The sequence below is a fragment of the Rhinolophus sinicus genome, linkage group LG03, assembly GCF_036562045.2.
Source record: "Rhinolophus sinicus isolate RSC01 linkage group LG03, ASM3656204v1, whole genome shotgun sequence".
NCBI lineage: Eukaryota > Metazoa > Chordata > Mammalia > Chiroptera > Rhinolophidae > Rhinolophus > Rhinolophus sinicus.
In genome coordinates, this window is record NC_133753.1 from 46,176,957 (window position 1) to 46,197,133 (window position 20,177).

At 43.2% G+C, this 20,177-nt stretch overlaps 1 protein-coding gene across 4 annotated transcripts in view; it reads right to left on the reverse strand.

The window, feature by feature from the left end:
- The window catches only part of ZNF609 (zinc finger protein 609), a 184,903-nt gene that overhangs the window by 141,964 nt on the left and 22,762 nt on the right, over positions 1-20,177 (reverse strand). For 3 of the 4 annotated variants that reach the window (XM_074327574.1, XM_074327572.1, XM_074327573.1), the window contains exon 2: positions 17,296-18,169. The exons of the other annotated variant lie outside the window; for it this stretch is intronic. In XM_074327574.1, the coding sequence (XP_074183675.1) occupies positions 17,296-18,042 (747 nt within the window). In that variant the 5' untranslated portion in view covers positions 18,043-18,169. The remainder of the gene's footprint in view (positions 1-17,295; positions 18,170-20,177) is intronic. 4 annotated transcript variants of the gene reach the window in all.

The window sequence follows — 20,177 nt, forward strand, 5'->3', positions numbered from 1 at the left end:
GGAATGGCTACACCTGCTGTTGCCATGTGAAAGAGCACTTTTAGATCCCAGTCTCGTGTAGCCTCTGCCTCGTTTCAACATTAAAACATTAAGGAGGAACAATAAATAAGTCCAAAATACATTTCCCGACTAGACCAAGAGTTCCATTTTCTTTATCACAAACCTCTAGGAGTTAAACGAAAACCTAAACAGCTATGTAAACATCTAATAAACTGAAGCTCCAGACTAGTCCAGGTAAATCAGATACAAAATTATACAGAAAAAGATTTGTTTCTATGCAGTTGTCTTAACTAAAATGTTACTCTAAATGAAAAGAAAAAGTCCTTTGATTTGTCTCAAGATTCCATGAAAGATAGCCCTTATATTTTTCTACAACAAGAAGTCTTCTAAGACTTTTGACCAAGTTCATCAATGAAAGCAAATTATGTTGACACCACAGATACCTCTTTCCAAAAAGAGGAAAGCAGGTCAACGTTTAGCATTTAAAAATAGCAAAACCATTCCCCCCTACACATTCATTCATCATCACTAATTTAAAAAACAAACACCCAGACTTCTAAAGACAATCACAGATGAAGATAAAAACGTGGCTTGAGACAAGTTATAAAGGGGCCGCCAGTTAGCTCAGATGGTTAGAGCGCGGTGCTCTTAACAACAAGGCTGCCAGTTCAATCCCCACATGGGCCACTTTGAGCTGCGCCCTCCACAACTAGATTGAAACAACTACTTGACTTGGAGCTGATGGGTCCTAGAAAAACACATTTAAACACACACACACACACACACACACACACACACACAAAACCCTTAAACATAGAAGATAGAGTTTCATATTCCAGGGTGAAATTTCATCAAACGTAATAAAATCTAGCCAAGCAGGGCCAGACCGGGTCAATTCTCAAATGGGTAAATTAAAAATCCTTAAGGGAACAGGGTTAAGATTCATGAGGTATATATAGATCATGTCTAAGCCAGTCCTGAACCAATAATCTCAGCCAATTCAACAACATTAAATAAATTATCTGTTAAGAAAATGAATGTGGTAGAATTAAATGATTTTTCTGTTCTTCCTTTTACCATTCTGCATTTTCCAAATCTTTGTAATAAAGCACTTATTACTTTTATGATATTTATACATTTTTTTTAAAAAAAGCATTAATAGTAGGTTTCAACACTTGCATGCTGAAACTTCACTAGTAGAAAATAATCTAAAAGAAAGAGAAGACAAGTGGGCAGGTTACGTAATCACAAGGTCAAGACATTCCCATTTGCCAAGCAGCCAGCTTGCCCCGAGGGCATCACAGATAACAATGCTTGTACTTTGCCCCAATCTTCTCTCTGACAAACTAGGCTTTTGTCTACTGTCACCAGATGCCTCAGCAAGTGCTTCAGCCAAGTGCCAGAGGCTCAGAGCTTAGATAACACATCTGAAGTTTGGTACTCCTATATCGGGATTAAGAGACAACCCCCTGTCCCCCACTCTATTGAGCAAGCTCTGGAAGCAGCCAGGGCAGGTAAAGAAAAATAAGGGGGCAGAGGTCCAAGGCATAGTTGCACCCCCTTCCCACACCAATGCTCTGCTTTTGTCCTCAGCTGGCTCGCACGCTGCCAACCTCACATCTTGCTGGTCTCCTTGGTTAGCCACCATGGTTGTCTCCCCTCTTTTACAAACCACTCTGGCAAGGACAGGATTTTGGTAAAACTTAAAACACTTTCAAATAAACCGAGGGTACCTGCTTAGGGCACTGCCGTAAAAGTTATGAGCCTGGATTCTACCTAGTTAAAACCCTTCTGGCTTTCATTTTGGCAGACCAGAATATGAATGCTGCCCTAGAAGAGTTGTAAAACACTCCATATCCAACCATTTCCTGTACCTTGAAATGTTAATACTAAGGGGGTGGGGTGGGGTGGGAGGGGAATAAAACAAGAAAAGGAAGGGGGGAAAAAAAACGCTTCCTCTCAGGGCAATGCCCAGGCCTCAAAGACCAGGTCCAAGCTCCCTCCCTGCGCCGTTTCCAGCCACACTAACGGGGAAAGCCAAGAACAATCATTCCACTTACAGAGCCTTCCACACATGACTCCCCTCAGCCAACTCTGGAGCCAGGTTCAGAGGCTCTGTTGGCACATGCCAGTTCTCGTTTATGAGCTGGTTACCACCTCAAAGGCTGCTTGGCCCAAGGCCTGCCCTCTCTTTAAAGGATCTTTCAAACTTCAAAACAGGATCTTTCCCCGGACCCCTCTCAGGACACTGAGGTGGGTTACTGAACCTCTTGCTTCCAGCTTGGATCCTCCCCACGGAATTCTCTGGGGGCTACATTCTCGGGGAGCAGTCCACGTCATGCAATATGAAAGGACATTCTACCCACCCATACAAAGCAGGAAAACACTCAAGATTTTATGTGAAAGGTAAAAGCAAACACTTTCCAAAGTAACTTCAGGGGACTTCAAGAAAGGGGTCACGAAGCAGCCCCAGTCAGACGCTCCTCTCCTTTGCTGTCACAGAACAAAGCACAGAGGGTGGGAAGGAAGATACCTAGTTGGCTGACGATTCAACTTTGTCATGTGCCCAGAGTTTATTTCTAAAATGTTGTAATAGAAATTTCCCTAGGTTGAATTCCACACCCTGTTGGCCAGGAGTTGAAAAGAGACATTTGGAAGCCAGGTTTTCAGACTATTTCTTACTACGGCCTTTCCATCCTACCATGGACCCTTCCTCCCCTTAATTCCACCTTACCTTTTAGGAATTGAGGGAGAAGAATGAAAACCTAGACAAACTTAGACATAGTTATAGGTAAGAGCTTGGTTCTCGCCCGCCTTCGGTGAAAAAAGGATTTTTAAAAAGATTTTGTGGAAACAAAACATTCACAACAGAAAACTGTGTGTGTCATATACGTACAAGTCTGCATTTTCATAAACATACCCAGCTGTGTAAGTAACACCCATATCAAGAAACAGCTTTTTGGCAAATGATTCTCAAACGGAGATTTTGACCTCTTGGGGACTCTGGCAATCTCAGGAGACATTTTGGGTTGTCTGAACTTGGGTGGAATGCTCCTGGCATCTAATGGATACAGGCAAGATGCTGCTAAACATCCTGCAATACAGCCCACAACAAAGAATTACCTCGCCCCAAATGCCAATGGTGCTACTGTTTAAAAACACCCTGGATTATAACAACTGAAAAACCCTCCTCTCCAGAAAGGACTGAAATGCGAAACTCTTTCGCCCTAGCAGAGAAGCTGCTGTTACAAGATGCCATGAGGAGGTAGGACAGACAGATCACAGATGAAAAAAACTCACCTACCTCAGAAAACAGGAGAAGCTGCAAAGAAGAGAAAAGAAAACAACAAACATTTGTTGCTGATTTACAACTACTAAATCACCATATACCATGCACTTACAGTGTACTTTTAATCCACACTAAAAGGAAAATGAGATGCAGAGAGATAGGTAATTTGCAAGATTTCACATCAACTAAATGGCAGTGCTGGGATTCAAACACAGGTCTAATCACAGTCTATGCTTTCGTTTTAATTCCATTATGGAAGTTGAGAGTGTTTTGGAAGAGGCCGTGAAAAGCAGGAAAAATACAGGAAGTGATGAAAGTGAAAAGCAAAGATCACTCTTTCATTAGTAGCATGGGAAAGAAACTTCCTTAAGGCATGACTCGATCCAGTAAACCAAATCTAAGTACAGAACCACGCACGTTCTATAAGCTCTTTCAGAGGATTTTTAAATGGTTTTGAAGACATGTGTTTCCAGTTGTAGTTTTGTATGCACTCCATTACACAGGGAAGTACTTCCTAATATGCCATCTAAGTTAGCTATCTTCTTGGTGTTCCTCGGGAATCAATCCTGGGCTCCCTTCTTCTTACCTCATTCAATAGATACCTTCTCCCTGGGTAAGTTCACACACTTCTATGGCGTCAATTTATCTGTTCACATTAGTAACTCTTAAATCTTTAGATTTCCAGTTGTCTTATGACCTCCAGACCTTAAGGGACATGTCACTTGGCTAGTCACTCATTTACTCTCTCCTCCAAATTAACTACTATTCATCCTTTAAGATATTTCCTCAAACTTCTTCACGGATATTTTCTCAGACCCCCACCCTGCTATGCATGAGGTTATTTGATTCCATTCTGTCTCTCCTACTAGACTGTATGCCCCATTGGACTTATTATTCAGTAGCCTGCACGAAGAACTCTGGAGATGGTTCTGAAAGATACACAAACATATAAGCAGGATAAATGCAATGATAAGGAACCATCCCTAAGATCAAAATAAAAACATTTAAGAAAAGATCATTTTCACTAGAGCACCACACTAAAATCTACGTTTCCTTTAAAAATACTTATTGTTTCTTTCTTGGGAGGTATTACTTAGACGGAAAGACATCAACTCTTGCTATCAACTCCTAAATTACCCTAATCTCCAATTCCTAGTCCAAACTAGCCCCAAAGGGTGATAAACCAGTCATGTGCTGTTTTTCTTGCCTAGAGCAAGTAAACAGGTAGTAGGGAAAGTGCTAAAATTTGGGTAGTGTTGTTAAAAATAAAAACAAACCATCAAAGTTTATATTCAAGACTCTTTCCCCACTGCTCCCGGTTCATTTCAACAAGGTTTCGCCAGTACCAAAGCGCTATGGGGGCAAAGGAATGGGAAGGATTAAAGTGCGATTTGCCTGGCTCTTTTTTCCTGCTTTTGGTTATTAGAGATGAAATGAAGGATGAACTGTGACTAGGGGATATAAACAAATGGAAACATCTGAAAATTTTAGTCAGATATGAAAATATCATTGGGATACATATTATTTTCCAACTATCTTCCCAGACTTTGCTCTGAATGCCACTTCGGGTCACTAATCTGGCAGAAGCTAGGGACAGCCCTAACTTGGCTTCTAAACAACAGCTAATCTTTTCCTGTGTGTGTGATATTTGAGGTCACCTACCTGCTTAATTCTAAAGGGTTCATTAGAGGTTTTGAAAGGGACCTTATTTTAAGTCTTTAAGCTACCTTATCCCAATCCCTTCCCCACCTTTGAAAAGAAACTCCATTTCACAAAGGCTTAGGGGCAGAAACCCAGAGCTTCCCAAATCAATAAGCTTAGAATTTCCATTTCTGGGAACTTTGCCCTGGCCAAACTGCTTCCCAGGGAGCGGCAAACTGTACTTTTCTTCTTCCTCGGTGATGCGTTGGCCTACACCCAGAATCACTTTTACTTAGCTCTTCAACGTGAAAACTTCGTCTCTCCAGTCCTATAGGGCAGTTGCAGGTTCTATACAAGAGCTGCCACCAGCACACAGCTAACAGCATAGCACTGGCACCAAACCTTCCAATAAGGTACACAAGTACGTACTCTTCACCGCAGTGGCATCTCTAAGCAGCAGCTAATAGCAATTTAAAATGGGTCAAACCTCACTGTCAATAGTACAGTGGTTTTCTCGATACAACCAACGCTGTGCCCAGACTGCGATCAACGCCCATAGAACACCAGCCACCACTACTTTTCCGTGGTTGTTTTCAATTGGGGAGGAGGGGAAAGTCCTCTCTAAATCTGCATGACTAAATCTAATCCCATCTGGTTAAGACAGGACCAATAACAAATGTAAACGTGAGTCTCAGAGATAAAAAATAAAACAACAATAGGACTTTTTGAATGCATGGTTTAGATTCTAGCTGAAAGTCAGAAAAGGATAGAAAAGTGAAGAGTAGCTCAAAGAAGTTACCAAAGGCACTAGGCCTAAAAAAGAGAGTGGCTCCGAACACTTATGCTGGTAAGAGAACAGCTCTGTTCTTCAGTTTGCCTACAGGGCGGTTCTTGTTACAGAAACGACCTTATTTCTTCAGTGACCAGGGGAACCTAATGAAAAGGAATCTGTGGGTATTGTGAGGGGTCATGAAAGTTAGAATTGAAAAACAAATGCTACAAAAGAATAATCTAAACTGGATTTAATCCACGGACCTGTAAATTTCCACTACAGAGAGAATCTGGACCCCGTGATTTCCTCTACTGTCAGAAAATACACCAAACAGATAACCGGACGTATACATTTAACATAATCAAATCAACAATATGTGGGTGGCAAAAAAAAGAACAACTTGAATGGTTTGGGCCTCACAGTTCCTCTTACTCATTGAGTATACGCTCTGGAGGGAGCCACAGATGGGAGACCAACTGGTATTCACTTACCTGGTTTCCATTTCCATGTGCTTCTCATAGTGTAAGCATTTCGCTAGGGTTAGGGTAATTCTAGTATTTACAAATACACATTTATTATCAATATAGTTGTTAAACACAAGCCAGCTTTTACATGAGACCGCCACTGAAGAAATAACGGTTTGTTTCAAAGCTGGAGAAAAACACTGTGTTGAATTTACGAAGCCAGTATGTCAACCTCCAGCATGGCATCGTCCTGAGTGACTTTCAGGGCACTTTCTTACTGAGTGCTTTGTACCCTAACTTTAGAACCTGATCCTTGTAAAAGAAGGGAAAGGACAAACAAAAATGAAAGAATTTCTCAGCCTCTTTCTGAAATTCTAATAAGCAGTCAGCCTGTTTGATTTCAAGTCTCCACATTTTCAATCCAAGCACATATGTATAATCAAAATGAAAAATGCCTTATGGCATATTTTATCTAAAACAGACACTCTACCAGATGTTTAGGAAATCTGCATACTGATGGAACTAAGACCTAGTCTAACATTAAAAATTCTGGAACAACAACTCAAAATGTAATCAGTAATGCTGATACGGATGCTCTACTTTACAGGCTATACTGTCAAGAAATTCAATAATGAATTCTCCTGATTCAGAGGATAAGAAGTCAGATTCATTACAGCTGTTTTCCTAAAGGACTGACCCCAACATGAGTGAGCAATGAGGAAGGAGAGCTGGAGGAGAACCCTGAGCTGCTGTGACCCCTGACGGGCACTGCGTCGCTCCATCTGGAAATGGCACAGAGCAAGGCTGACCAAGAGTTCCGCTGGCAGAGGGAGTAACAGGGATTCCCAGCGGCCGGAGAGCGCAGCTGAAGTCCTTTTCACAACAGTAGTGGTTTTCAACCAAGAGGTACATTCAAAGCACCTGCTGAAGTTTTTAAAAAACATAAACATGCTTGGTGTCCCCAGCACTAAAGATTTTACTTCACTAGGGCACTTTTAATTTGTAAAAGCTCCAGAAGTAATTCTGACATGCACCTCCAGTTGAGAAGCCATAGCACCAATAAATAGACTCTTCAGCCTGAATGGTAATTTCTCTAACTTCATGCTATTTTGCTTGGTGTATGATGAATGTATTCAACTTTCTACAATACTCTCTGCCTTTCATAAGGTTTGATTCAGTACAGAGCTAAGTACTTAACATCTGAAGAAACATATCAGATAGGAAATATCAACTCTAAGCTGGGTACCAATTTATAAAAAAATGTTTTACAATGAAGAGAACCCATTACTAAACAAAAACAGAGGCCAAGAGAAGGCGTACAGGTGGCCAACGGGTACATGAAAAGACGCTTCAGCATCACTAATCATCAGGGAAACGCAAATCAAAGCCACAATGAGATATCACCTCATACCAGTTAGAAAGGACATTATCAAAAAGACAAGAAATAACAAGTGTTGGCAAGGATGTGGAGAAAAGGGAACACTTGTGCACTGTTGGTGGGACTGTAAATTGGTGCAGCCACTATGGAAAACAGTGTGGAGTTTCTTCAAAAAATTAAAAACAGAACTACCAAATGATCCAGCAACTCCACTTCAGATATTTATCCAAAGAAAATGAAAACACTAATTCGAAAAGATATATGCACCCCCATGTTCACTGCAGCATTATTTACAATAGCCAAGATATGGAAATAACCTAAATGTTTCCTGGTGGATAAATGGATACATAAATGGATTTTAAAAAAATGTGGCATACATACATATATGTGAATATTATTCAGCCATAAGAAAAGAATGAAACCTTGCCATTTGCAATAGCATGGATGGACCTTGAGGGCATTATGCTAAGTGAAATAAGTCAGACAGGAGAAGATAAATACCTTATCTCACTTATATGTGCAGTCTAAGGCAAACAAGCAAGCAAACAAAGACACACACAAACAAACCAAGCTCGTGGACACAGAGAAAGGACTGGTGGTTGCCTGAGGCAGGGGGTTGGTGAAGGTGGGGGGTGGGGGGCTGAAAGTACAAAATTCCAGTTAGAAAATGAGTAAGTCCTGGGGATCAACATATAGCATAGTGTCTATAGTTAATAACACTGTATTGCATATTTGAAAGTAGCTACAAGAGTGGATCTTGAAAGTTCTCATCACAAGAAAAAAAATTTTTTTCACTATTTTCTTTAACTATGTATGGTGACAGCCTTATTGAGGTGATCACTTTGCAATGTATACAAATATCAAATCACTGTGTTGTACACCTGAAACTATCATAATGTTATGTCAATTATACCTCATTAAAAAAAAAAAGAGGCCAAGGAAGGATTTAATGGCCAGGTCTGGTTCATCTAAACACAATCTAGTATTTATAACTAGGGCTGGAACCCAGTGGTCTCAAATTTAAAAAGCAGTTAGAGTATTTTTCAGGCACACAGTCAAATTGTACTCTCCCAATGGACATTTCAAGTTGAAAACAACACCTCCAAAAATCTAAGAACTGTCTTTTTATTTCCTGCAGCTAGTGACAAATTCACAAAAAGAAGTATCTCAATCCTCATTTTTCTCCAGACTGTTCAGCTACCTGTAGGAATTCTAATCCCTTCAAAGGCTAAAAGTCTGCACTTGTCAAGGATTAACAGAGGAAAAAGAACTTTCTAAACTAAAATAATCACAGAGCCGTGGTTCTTCAACTTAAGATCAGCCCTATGCCAAAAGGAGTCCAACAAACCCTCCCAAACTAACCAATCAATCAAACAACGCAACCCCAAACCCCAATGCAGCTCCAAATGCTCCGAATCAATCTTTCCTCAAGCCTTCCTGGAAATCGGCAGGAGGGAGAATATTAGTTATCATAAATTCATTATTTTCCAAAACCTTCAGGGGCTTAACTCTTCAAAGTTTCTAAGTATATCCTTTGTCCTTAACTTCACAATGACCTCACCCTCATAGCTAATAACATAAATATCAGCACCAGCTAACATTTATTGAGCCTTTACTACCGTGTTTCCCTGAAAATAAGACCTTACCGGAAAATAAGCCCTAGCATGATTTTTCATCCTGATGACATCCCCTGAACATAAGCCCTAATGCGCCTTTTGGAGCAAAAATTGATAGAAGACCCAGTGTTATTTTCGGGAGAACACAGTATATAAAGGCCCTATGCTGAGTGCTTCTTTATCTCATCTAATCCTCACATTAACCCTATGAGGTCAGTACTATTATTCACTTCCACATTTTATATGAGGAAAAAAAGTCTTAGAAAAGTTAAATAATTTGAATATCTCTTCTGCTCTCAAAGTCCGAAACCCTTAGGTATTCCTTCCCATTTTAGGTTCCTGTCAGGTTGTTCACAAAAAGCAAAGATGTATCTGAACATCACTCAGGAGAAAAAAAAAAATCATACTGACTGTCCATAGTTTTTTTTTATCCTTTAAAGATTTGATGAGTGGCCGGCCCGGTAGCTCAGGCGGTTGGAGCTCCGTGCTCCTAACGCCGAAGGCTGCCAGTTTGATTCCCACATGGGCCAGTGGGCTCTCAACCACAAGGTTGCCGGTTCAACTCCTCCAGTCCTGCAAGGGATGGTGGGCTGCGCCCCCTGCAACTACGCTTGAACACGGCACCTTGAGCTGAGCTGCCGCTGAGCTCCCAGATGGCTCAGTTGGTTGGAGTGCATCCTCTCAACCACAAGGTTGCCAGTTCAATTCCTCAACTCCTGCAAGGGATGGTGGGCTCTGCCCCCTGCAACTAAAGATTGAACATGGCACCTTGCGCTGAGCTGCCTCCCGGATGGCTCAGTTGGTTGGAGCGCGTCCTCTCAACCACAAGGTTGCCGGTTCGACTCTCACAGGGGATGGTGGGCTGTGCCCCCTGCAACTAACAACGACAACTGGACTGGAGCTGAGCTGCACCCTCCACAACCAAGACTCAAAGGACAACAACTTGACTTGGAAAAAATCCTGGAAGTACACACTGTTCCCCAATAAAGTCCTGTTCCCCTTCCCCAATAAAATCTTAAAAAAAAAAAAAAAAGATTTGATGAATTTGATCTTCACTATTAAGAGGGAAGGCTGCTGTTCAATAGTGGACTTCAAACTTCAGTGTGAACCGTGATCAATAGGAGAGCTAATGTTAAAACACCAATCAGTAGGCCTCCACCCCAGAGTTTCTGATGTGGGGACTTGGGGTGGGGACTGATATTCAAATTTCTAACAGTTCCCAGAAAATGCTGTCATGCTGCTGGCCCAGGGGCCAGTGTTTTATGAGAAGGTAAAAGGAAGTAACGCCCTCTCACCTTCGCTGTCACCTCCTCACAGAAAAACACTTCTCTACAGAGTACTTCCAACAAGAGAGGCACTTAGGATTTAGAAACACCTCCAGTCTGAAAGCGAAAAGACTTCTTTTTTTCCCACTTCACAAAAGTGCCAATGTCACCAACGCAGTGGAAATTCAGAAAAAGGAAAATCAAGGACAGAATGATTGTAAACTCTGCTCAAGAACCTCTTGCCATCCACATTTTACATCTTCAGCCTGAAAAGTGTTTCCTTTGGATCTCCTAGGGCAAGAGAAACGCCGAAACAAAAATGAAGTAGATTGTTTTGTAATACTTCAAAAAAGCAAGGACGGGCTCTGAAGATAATAGAATTTTGCCCTGTAAACACAAAATCTCAAAATGCTATCCATTCCTCTTGTCCATTTCTCCTTTGTCACACTATCTGGCATCTTCCAATGAGCTATTCCTCGTATCCAAGATGGACCCAAAGTCTACACTTTCTCAAGTTCTTAAACATTGATTATGTCAATGTCATCTAGGATGAATGACTTCAGGGAAACAGGATTTGTTTAAAATGTCTCCTCAGCCAGCCAGGGCAGCTTCTTACTTGGGTGGGTGCTCTCAACCATGACTAAACGGCACCGAGAGAAATATATTTTAAAATATTAATATGGCCTGGCACCTTCCTGCTGCTAATCCTTCCAGGCCCATCCCAATGGCACAGCTGAGAAATTAACTGCAAAGCCATCTTCCCTCTGCTCTCGACTTTCAGATGTCCCTCCTCAACGGCTCTGCCATGCACAGACTCATGCTATACATCCACACAGAGACAGAACATGCGCGCACACACAAATAACTCTCGGCAGGAACCAAAAATCAAAGCCTAACCCCATGGTTTTTAAGTGAGCAAGTCCAATTTCCTTCTTTGTAGCCCTTGACACATGCTGGCTGGGAGCCGTCTGGATTTTTTTCTGCCTTGTTCCTGCACCAGAAGGCTCTGCACTGCAGGTCAGGGGATGATAAGGAAATGAACAGTGTAATTTCCAAGGCCTCTGAACACGGCCCTGTCAGCAGCTCTGGAGGCGGGTTACTCAAGCATGGCTTGCAGAGTGAAAACCACAGAGAGGAGGGCTCAGCCAGCCAGCAGTGGCAGGATTTCAGCTGTGTATGCTACTACCACCTCCAGCCTGAAAGCCCGAGCCCGGCTGCCTCCCTGGATGAGCTCTGCAGGTAAAAAAGCTCTTTTACCCAAATAGCAAAAATGTAAGTTCACACTGGGGAGGAAGATTAAGGACGGGGACTGAGATTTTCCATGCACTCTTGTGCAGAAACAAAAGCATTTCGTGCTCTTCCAGCATACATGAGATTGCACATGCTGGCAAACCCACAGGAACCTCTATCCAACATACCCGGCCCCACACCAGGGATATGGCCAGAAAGGAAACTCAATTCATATGAAATCTGAAATTCAACAGGCCACTTCAATAGCCTTTGAAGCCAATTTCTGCCCCTCCCTCCCCGAAAGAAAAACCCTACTCTAAATAATATCAGGGGCTTGAGAACACATCACCAAACATGCGAATTTCCCAGCCCAGATTTGGAACTTCTTCTGAACAGCGCTGAAAGTCTTAACCAGTCTGTTTATCTTCTCACACTGGGCTGCCTGTAGAGCTGGAATGTTGTTCTAATTCAGCCCATTATTGCCTAGGGTGGACCCAAATCACGTTTTTCTTTTTTTCTGGTATTTATCGAATGCTTCCCAAGTGCCAAGCACTATTCTAAGTGTTTTATATGGATTAACTCATTTAATCCTGCAACAACCCTACTTAGGAACTACTGTTTTCCTCGTTTTGCATACGAGAAAACTGAGGTAGAACAATTAAGTAACTTGCTCAAGATGGCTCAATTAATAGGCGGCAAAGCTGGGATACAAACCCAGGTAGTCTGGCTCCAGAGTTTAACTCTTAACCACTAAGTTATACATAAGAGTTGATGTGAAATTTAAGTTTAGAAGCCTGGTTTTTTAAGTTAGAAATGGTTCCCAATGCCCACCTTATAAAGAAACTTCACAATGGTTCTCAAATGTTCAAGATTATAGCAATTATCTGGAAAACCTTTTGGAAGTGCAGATTTCTGGGGCCCAACCCCTCAAATGTATTTACAAGAGGTGGGGGACTGTCCAAGAATCTGCATTTTGGACACGCAGCTGATGTGATGCACATGGCTTTATGGCCACACTTTCAGAAACTCTGTTCTACAGAGTAAACTGGAAGCTCCTCAAAGAGCAGACACTATCTACTGATTCACCAGTGCACACCCAGCAACAAACACAACACTTAGAATCTAACATGCACTCAATACACAGAATGAACGAAAGGTAACAATGGTTTCCCACAGGCTACCATCTCTTTACAAAACAGTATCCGCAATACATTTAAAATCTGCCAATTAATGACAAGTCCAAGGGCAGGGTTTGTTCTGTTTTTTTTCCCTGCTTACCTGCAACTTCCAAATAAAGACGGAACTAGCAATGCCTGGATGATTACAATGAAAATTTGACTGAATGCAATATTCCAGAACACAAACACACACACACACACACACACACACACACCCCTTCAAGAAGTCAAGTTCTAAGCAGCAGTTTAAAAGCAACTTTCCCCTTTTTACACATACTAGGATATGTTCAGCTCCAGATGTAAATGGTTATCCTTTGCAAACATCACCACCTTACCAAAGAAATCTAAACTCAAAGATCCTTTTACTGAGTGTCCACAACGTTAAAATCAGTATGAAAAACAAATGAAAGAGGTCTTGAGAGCACGTGGGCATCCACATCCGGTGTTTCTGAGGGAGGCATTAAAGTGGGAAAACAGAATCCCTCAGAACCATTCAAGACTGAAGAATCCTGGAGTAACAACATGACAGAAGAATGTGGTAACCAAAAACCGGGTTTCTGCGTCTGGCTTTGCCGACTACCTGGGAGAGCCTCAGCAAGTCACATGACCTCGCTGGTCTTAGTTTCCTCTTCCAGAAAATGAGGAGATTGGACAAGATAATCTTTCTTTGGGCCCTCCTTGAATTACAGCACCCAGATGGAAAACAGAGCTGCTGAAGAAAAAATAAATTAAGCTCAGGCTCCACTGTATTTAGTGAATGCATCTCTGTCCCACATAAATATCAACTTCTTTTAAATTTTTTCCATGAAGGAAAATGCTTGAGGGCATTTGGCTTAAGGAAGCAAGGCTGACTGCTATGCCCTCACTGGCTGAGAAAGAACAGCTAGTGAAGGAGGAAGGTGTTAAGAGAGAAAGCCTTGAATCAGAAGGAATAAAAGAGCCCTGACCTTGGTGGGGCAATGAGGGATTGCAACACAAGAGAATTGAGCTGGAAGGCCTGAACTACAGCAGGAAAACAAAACCAAGGGCAAGGGAAGATGCTCTTAGAATACAGGATATGATAGCAAGCATGATCAGAAGGCAAAATGACCAAGAGCACACTTTATAATTTTCTTTGTATCCTGGAGCAATGGAGAAAGTGGTGCACACGTACAGCATTCTGAGAGCAACAGAAGCTGAGACACAAATGTGGGAAAGTGAGTGCAGAATGTTCCTACCTTGCAAGATCGAAAGTAGCAGCTAAAGAGGTGACAGGAGCTTCTGGTTGCACACTTCTAGATCCTTTAGCCACTAGAGTCTACTGGTTGCTTTACGTGATTTGAAAAAAGAAAAAAGAGTCTCACCTTAAACTCCCAGGTTAAGCCCTGGCTTTGTCTGCATGATAGAGTCAGCAGATAGATCACTGCCTTCTGTAGCTGGTAAATTCTTTTTTTCTTGCCTGTCAGAGTGGCAACGCAAGCACTAAACTCAGGACATTCAGACAGGCACCTTTCCTCCCCACTACCACCTCCCCTTCCATCCCTAACTTAACAACCTATCAATCAAACCCCAGGAAGAGAACAGGCAGGAGCCATGAGGCTCCATCTTGTTTATTCCTCAACAACCCCCACACCCCCATCTCTTCAGCTGGCAGGAAGTATAAGGCCGGAGTGTTTAACAACAATTCAGGGCAGCAGCAGTTGCTAAGAGCCATCTCTCCTAGAACTCTGGGAAACAGCATAGTAAGTCCTGCCAGGGAGAGGTGTGGTGGAGTAAAAGTGGGATCCCATGAAGGGAAATCTACATCCTTGGCTGACAGAAAATTCCCTCAGCCATAGCCTAAGATAACTACCTTGATGAGTGAGAAGGTCCTGAGGTAATTTAAATACTCAAATCTCCCTCATAGACTTGTGGTAGATTTGTGACAATTCTATCCTACACGGCAAACTCCATTTGTCTTCTCTCCTATTTCTGGGGTGGGGGGGCGGGGGGGGGGAGTAGACTAGTCATACAGTCATGACACTTTCCAAATATTATGAGTTTTCCCTCTTCATGACAGTTCCCAGCTCAGAGTATGTAATTCCTAGATTATATAAAAACATCTGTTTTGCTGTTTTGGTTCTGTTGGTTGTCCCCACATGGAAGGAACATTCCAAACCAGTTAAGCCACAGGCAGGCCCATGTCTCAGAGAGAAAATCTTAAAGAAGTTTTTAAAGACTTGGCTTATAAGCTATCATACTAATCATTAAACACTGGGCACCTATTATGCCCCAGACCCTGGGGTCTGCGTTTCTCAAAAGCTGCTCCATTGCAAGATTCCCAGCCTTCTTTTCCCTTGAGTCTTTTCCCTCCTCCCATTCTAGAAACACTCTCTCCCTGCAGTGTTTTCGCCTCCTAGCAACTTCCAAACATTTATTTAAATAATTATTTATTTCAACGGTCAAAGGCTTTATGTAAAAGTACCCCCACCACCACCAGACTGTTCAAGAGTTGGGGGAACAAGGAAAGGAACAGGTTCTGGCTGATAGTAACATCCAACTGCACAACAAATGCTGCTAAAAGTACTTCCCAGCAATTTTATCTTTCTTCCAGAAACTGAAACACAGTCTCTCCCCCTTCTCGCTCTCATTCCACTGCCCCACTCTCAGTCTCCTTGGGAGACGAGGCTTATAACACAGCGACATTACTAAGGGGCAAACTCCCCTGGCACCAAGGTGTATTCTTAGCTGAATGGACTGCATCTTTCAGCCCAATTATAAGCTGAAGGGCAGCCACCCGACCAGGACCTGCACCTATAAGAGAAAATAGGTCCCATTTGCTTCTCTGTTGGAGACTACGATGGACATTTAGAATGAAACCCAACATGAAGCTAAGCATCATTAATCCTTTCCCCCATAGACTACCACTGGGCGGAGAAGATTGCAACATGAGGCAAGAGTTCTAAACTGAAAGCAAAATGAAGGCCACTCTCAGAAGTGGCCGCTTTTCAGCACAGGAAGAACGATGATGATGAACAGGGATAGAGGGCACGAGTTTCCTGAAGCCAGATATAGGGAACAGCCTAATGGGCCTGGAACAGAAGCAGGAACGGCTGGTACTCCCAGGCCTCTTTCAAACAGTCTTATCCATCTGCACCCAGAGAAAACGGGAAAGTGCAGCCAGCACGGCAGGAGCCCATCAGCAGCTGGAACTTGACTCTGCTGAGGTGGACTGAGCATCTGCCACCTCAGCACAGCAGCCTCTCTGGCAGCTGCCACCGGTAAAGGGAATGAACCACTGTGTTATTAGCGGAAGAAAATTCACAGCCCTGTTACCAGGGAAGCCCAGATGTTGCTAAGAGCTACAGATGTGCCATGCGCAAAGACCAAAATATCTTCAGCAAAAACAGCAGAAGCTACCCCTGGAATCCAGGCACGGAGAGGGCACCGCCACCCAAACAAATACAGCCACCCTCTATTTATTAACCCTTACATATGGAAATAGGTATTCCCTGTTGCAGCTGATGTAACTACAGAGAAATCAATTTATACTGCATCTGCTGGGATCAGCTGAAAGCACAGGGCGAGCAGAGCACAGAGCAGAGAACCAAGAGCCAATGAACAGCTCATGACCAGGCCAGCTGCTCTGCAGGAAACTGTAAGCTGCCGAAGTTCAAGCCAGCCTGAGCTGACCTAGACTCATAGCTACTCCGCTCCAGCCCCGCAAGCGCCATTTCCTGAGACGTGAACTAAGCTCATCTTCGCACAGGAGGAGCCCCTCCTGGGGCTACAGGCCCCTGTCCTTCCAAGTCAAGCAGAAGGCATGATATCATTACACTGTTCGGCATCTAGGACCCACCAGGAGACTCTGAGTCCCAATAGTTGAGGGAGATACCTGGCCAAGAACTTTCCTTTTAGTGGCCATAGAATCTTTTTCAAGACGAAACGTTCATAACCAGTAACTCCTAAGGCCTGGCTAAATAAGTAGCTCATAGTACAGTCCGCCCTGGCCCCTTGTTCACCTGCCTTAGTTGTGCCCTGTGCTCTTTGGTAACCACCAACAGAACACCTGGCAGACATCATGCCATGAAACTTACTTAACCGCCTTTGTCCCCCCAGAGACCCAATTTATCCCATTAAGAACAGCACTCCACCGAAAGCCTATTTATCAATGACTCTGAGGATGAAATGCCAGTCAAGCTGGCAACCACATAAATAAAGGTTGTTGCCCGTCTCCAGCAGCAAGTGTCTGAGGCGGGACAAGAACAAGTAGCGGCCCCCAACAACAAATATGCTCCTCCAAAACGTTCAGGCCTGCTGTCAATGAATCTGTGGGGAATCCCGATTTGAAACAAAACCGCATTATCGTCACCATTTGCTCTGACCTGGTAATTGGTCGTTACCCACAAATTAACGAGCCCCCCACCGAGTGCAGAGAGCGTTTGGCAGTTAGTCCAGGGCAGTACCGACTGGCAGTGGGCAGCCCGATCTGGCCCCCTCTTACCTTTTCAGACTTGACTTTCTTTAGCGGGCGGCACTCATTCTCCCCTTCCTCTGGCTCCGGTTTAGCTCCCAAAGGGTTGAGCGCTGCCCCCGGCTCAATAGCTATACTCCCAAGTGGCTCCCCAGCTCCTGCGTCCACCCCTGCGCTTCCATCATACTGACCAGCCCGCGCTCCCAAGGGGACTGGCTGAAGGACCCCGGGATCTTTTTCTGCACAAGTCCCCACTCCTTCGCTTCTCTCCTTCTTGCTCTTAGACGAGCTGTTCTCCTTCTCCTTTTTGGAGCCGGCTACACTGCGGGACGCCTTAGCCGCCTTCTCAGAGCCCTTGGGAGCAACAGCAGCAACCAGGCTTCCTGCATTGGCACCGTCCCCTGAGCGGCCCTGCCCCTCTTTCTTGACGGCTGCCCCGTCATTTGGCGTGAACAGGGAAGTCCCTGGGGTGGGTTTGCTAGTGTCTTTGCCACTCTTATTCCTTTTGGATTTTGATTTGCCTTCCTTCCCTTGAGGACCCGGCACTGGGGTCACAAACTTGATGTTGTCTGGTAGTGTGGCCACAGCATTGGGAGCCGGTATCCCCACCTCCTTTGAGCCTGACATTTCCAGTTTCTGCTGGTCCTTTTCCAGATCGGCGTCCAGGTCAATGATGAGATTCCCTACTCCGATGTCCCATTCATCCCCACTGTCGTATGTCTCAACCGGGTTTGCATCCACTCCTTTCCCTCCGGAGGCTCCACTGCTCAAGGACATCTTAGAGTCAACGTCCCACCTCAAGATTCAAGGCTCTTCCTTGCCCCCAGCTTTCCTATTTTCAGCTTCAGCTACGTTCTCAGACCCGCCACATTGGTCAGTACATGCCCACTGGACAACATCATTGCTGGAAAAAGAAAAGGTCAAGAGCTGTTAAAGGAAACAATACAGGCAAGGAGACAGCCTGAAATAAACTCCCACACAAACCATACCCTTTCCAGGGGCCTATCACATCACAATGGACAAGACAAACAAGTTCAACTGTATATCTGACCAAGTCACATTGGACCAAGGAAAATGGTAATTCCCACTCCATCTAACTGCCCAGAGATTCTGTGGTAAATCTTAACTAGAAATCCTCTACAGTTAGGTTCCCATTACCAAGAGACTTATTTCTACCACTGCCAGTTGGCAATCCTCCCTCAATCAATACAGGCCCTGGCATATCAGATTCAGGTTCTAGCACAACTTTAGTCACACCCCATTTCTCCTTGCTGCTTCCTGAATTATCAGAACATGGACTAGCAAAGGCTTTTAAAAGTCCTTTACTAACAGGGCCTGTACCCACTAAAAATAATAAACATTCTTTGTTGTTCTATTCTTGGGGGTAGGTGTCTAATTATGGGTAAATACAAATTATGTGTAAATACAAATAAAAAAACAAGAACTGGGACAAATACATTGGGATAGGTGACAAAAACTGCAACTAGAGGAGATATCCTCAGAAAGGCCTCAACCAATCAGCTTAAATTCAGTTAAATCAACCTTATTAAACTTTAGGTTTCAAATTACACCCAAACAGCAGAATTCAATGTGGCCTTTTTCACTTCCCACTGAAACACCTATGAAGACACACACACACACACAGAAAATATTTTACCCTGTCAATAACTGAACTACTAAAAACTGCTACTGAGAAACCTAACACCAGAATGAATGTTGGATAACTCTCTACATTCTTGATAGCACGGTTCTATAAATAGCAGGGCCTCACCACATGAAATAGAGAGTGACTGAAAAAAAAAAAAGGGTGGGGGGTTAAAAAAAGCAATTTATATCCCCTCCAGTTTCCTGACTCATGAGACCTGGGGCGAGTGTACCATCTAGAAAAACCTAACAGCCAACATACACCATCCTGGTATTACTTTATGACAAAACCCAAGAGTTCTGTTCCTGCTCACTGCCCTGCCCGCCATCTTCCTATATCCATTCAGAAAATAACTCTCATAAGATAACAGAGCAGAAAAAGCAAACCACTGGTGGCACAATGAATCCTACAAAGTAGATTCCTAACAAGTAAATCCTACAGATAGAACAGAGACAAGACAAACTGTACTTTCCACTTACTTTCTCAACAGTATCAAAAGACCAGGGTGCCGTTACAAGAAAAGATGTCATCGTAGGAAAGCAGAGCTGTACCAAGTGAATGCCTGATAGCAACGACGATTTGAGACAGAATGGAGCACACATTAATCTGCCATTTAGCTATAGATCTGAGAAGAAAATACATCCTTTACCCCAGAAGAGAGCTTAGTGCCAACAGCAACCAACCACTGTTGGCATCAAGTCTACATAAATCTTATTTCATAAAAAGATAAGCAAAAAGTGTGTGTGTGTGTGTGGCGGCAGGGAACATGATGCAGGAACTACGAAAAAATGCCACCCATAAGGTAAAGAAAAACGAAATCCTTGAAGAGTCAGAGAAATGATACCTCTGAAAATGATCCAGAATTCTGAAGAAATTTTTAGTAAAATGTTTGGAATTCTCAATAGTATATGAAACAATAGTGAAATACGTTACCTGTTCATTCATTCAAAAAAAATTGTATTAATTGCCTACTATGTGCCAGGCATTAAACTAGGTTCTGGGAATACAGCAGCAAGTAAGACAGTGAATAATGCAGTGAAACATGGTACTGAAAAATAATTCTATTATGAGGGGCAGAGGGCATTTCTAGAACAGGGAATGCCAACTGAATTTGCACTACAGAAGGTTATTAAAGCAAAGTTCTTCCTAACATCATAATCTATCACGTCTGCAATCTTTGCAATTGTGGCTAGGCTTACAGCATAACCCACATTCATCTAAGGCTTAGCCACCCACTTTCCTCCAGAGGTGCACTGTCATCAGTGTA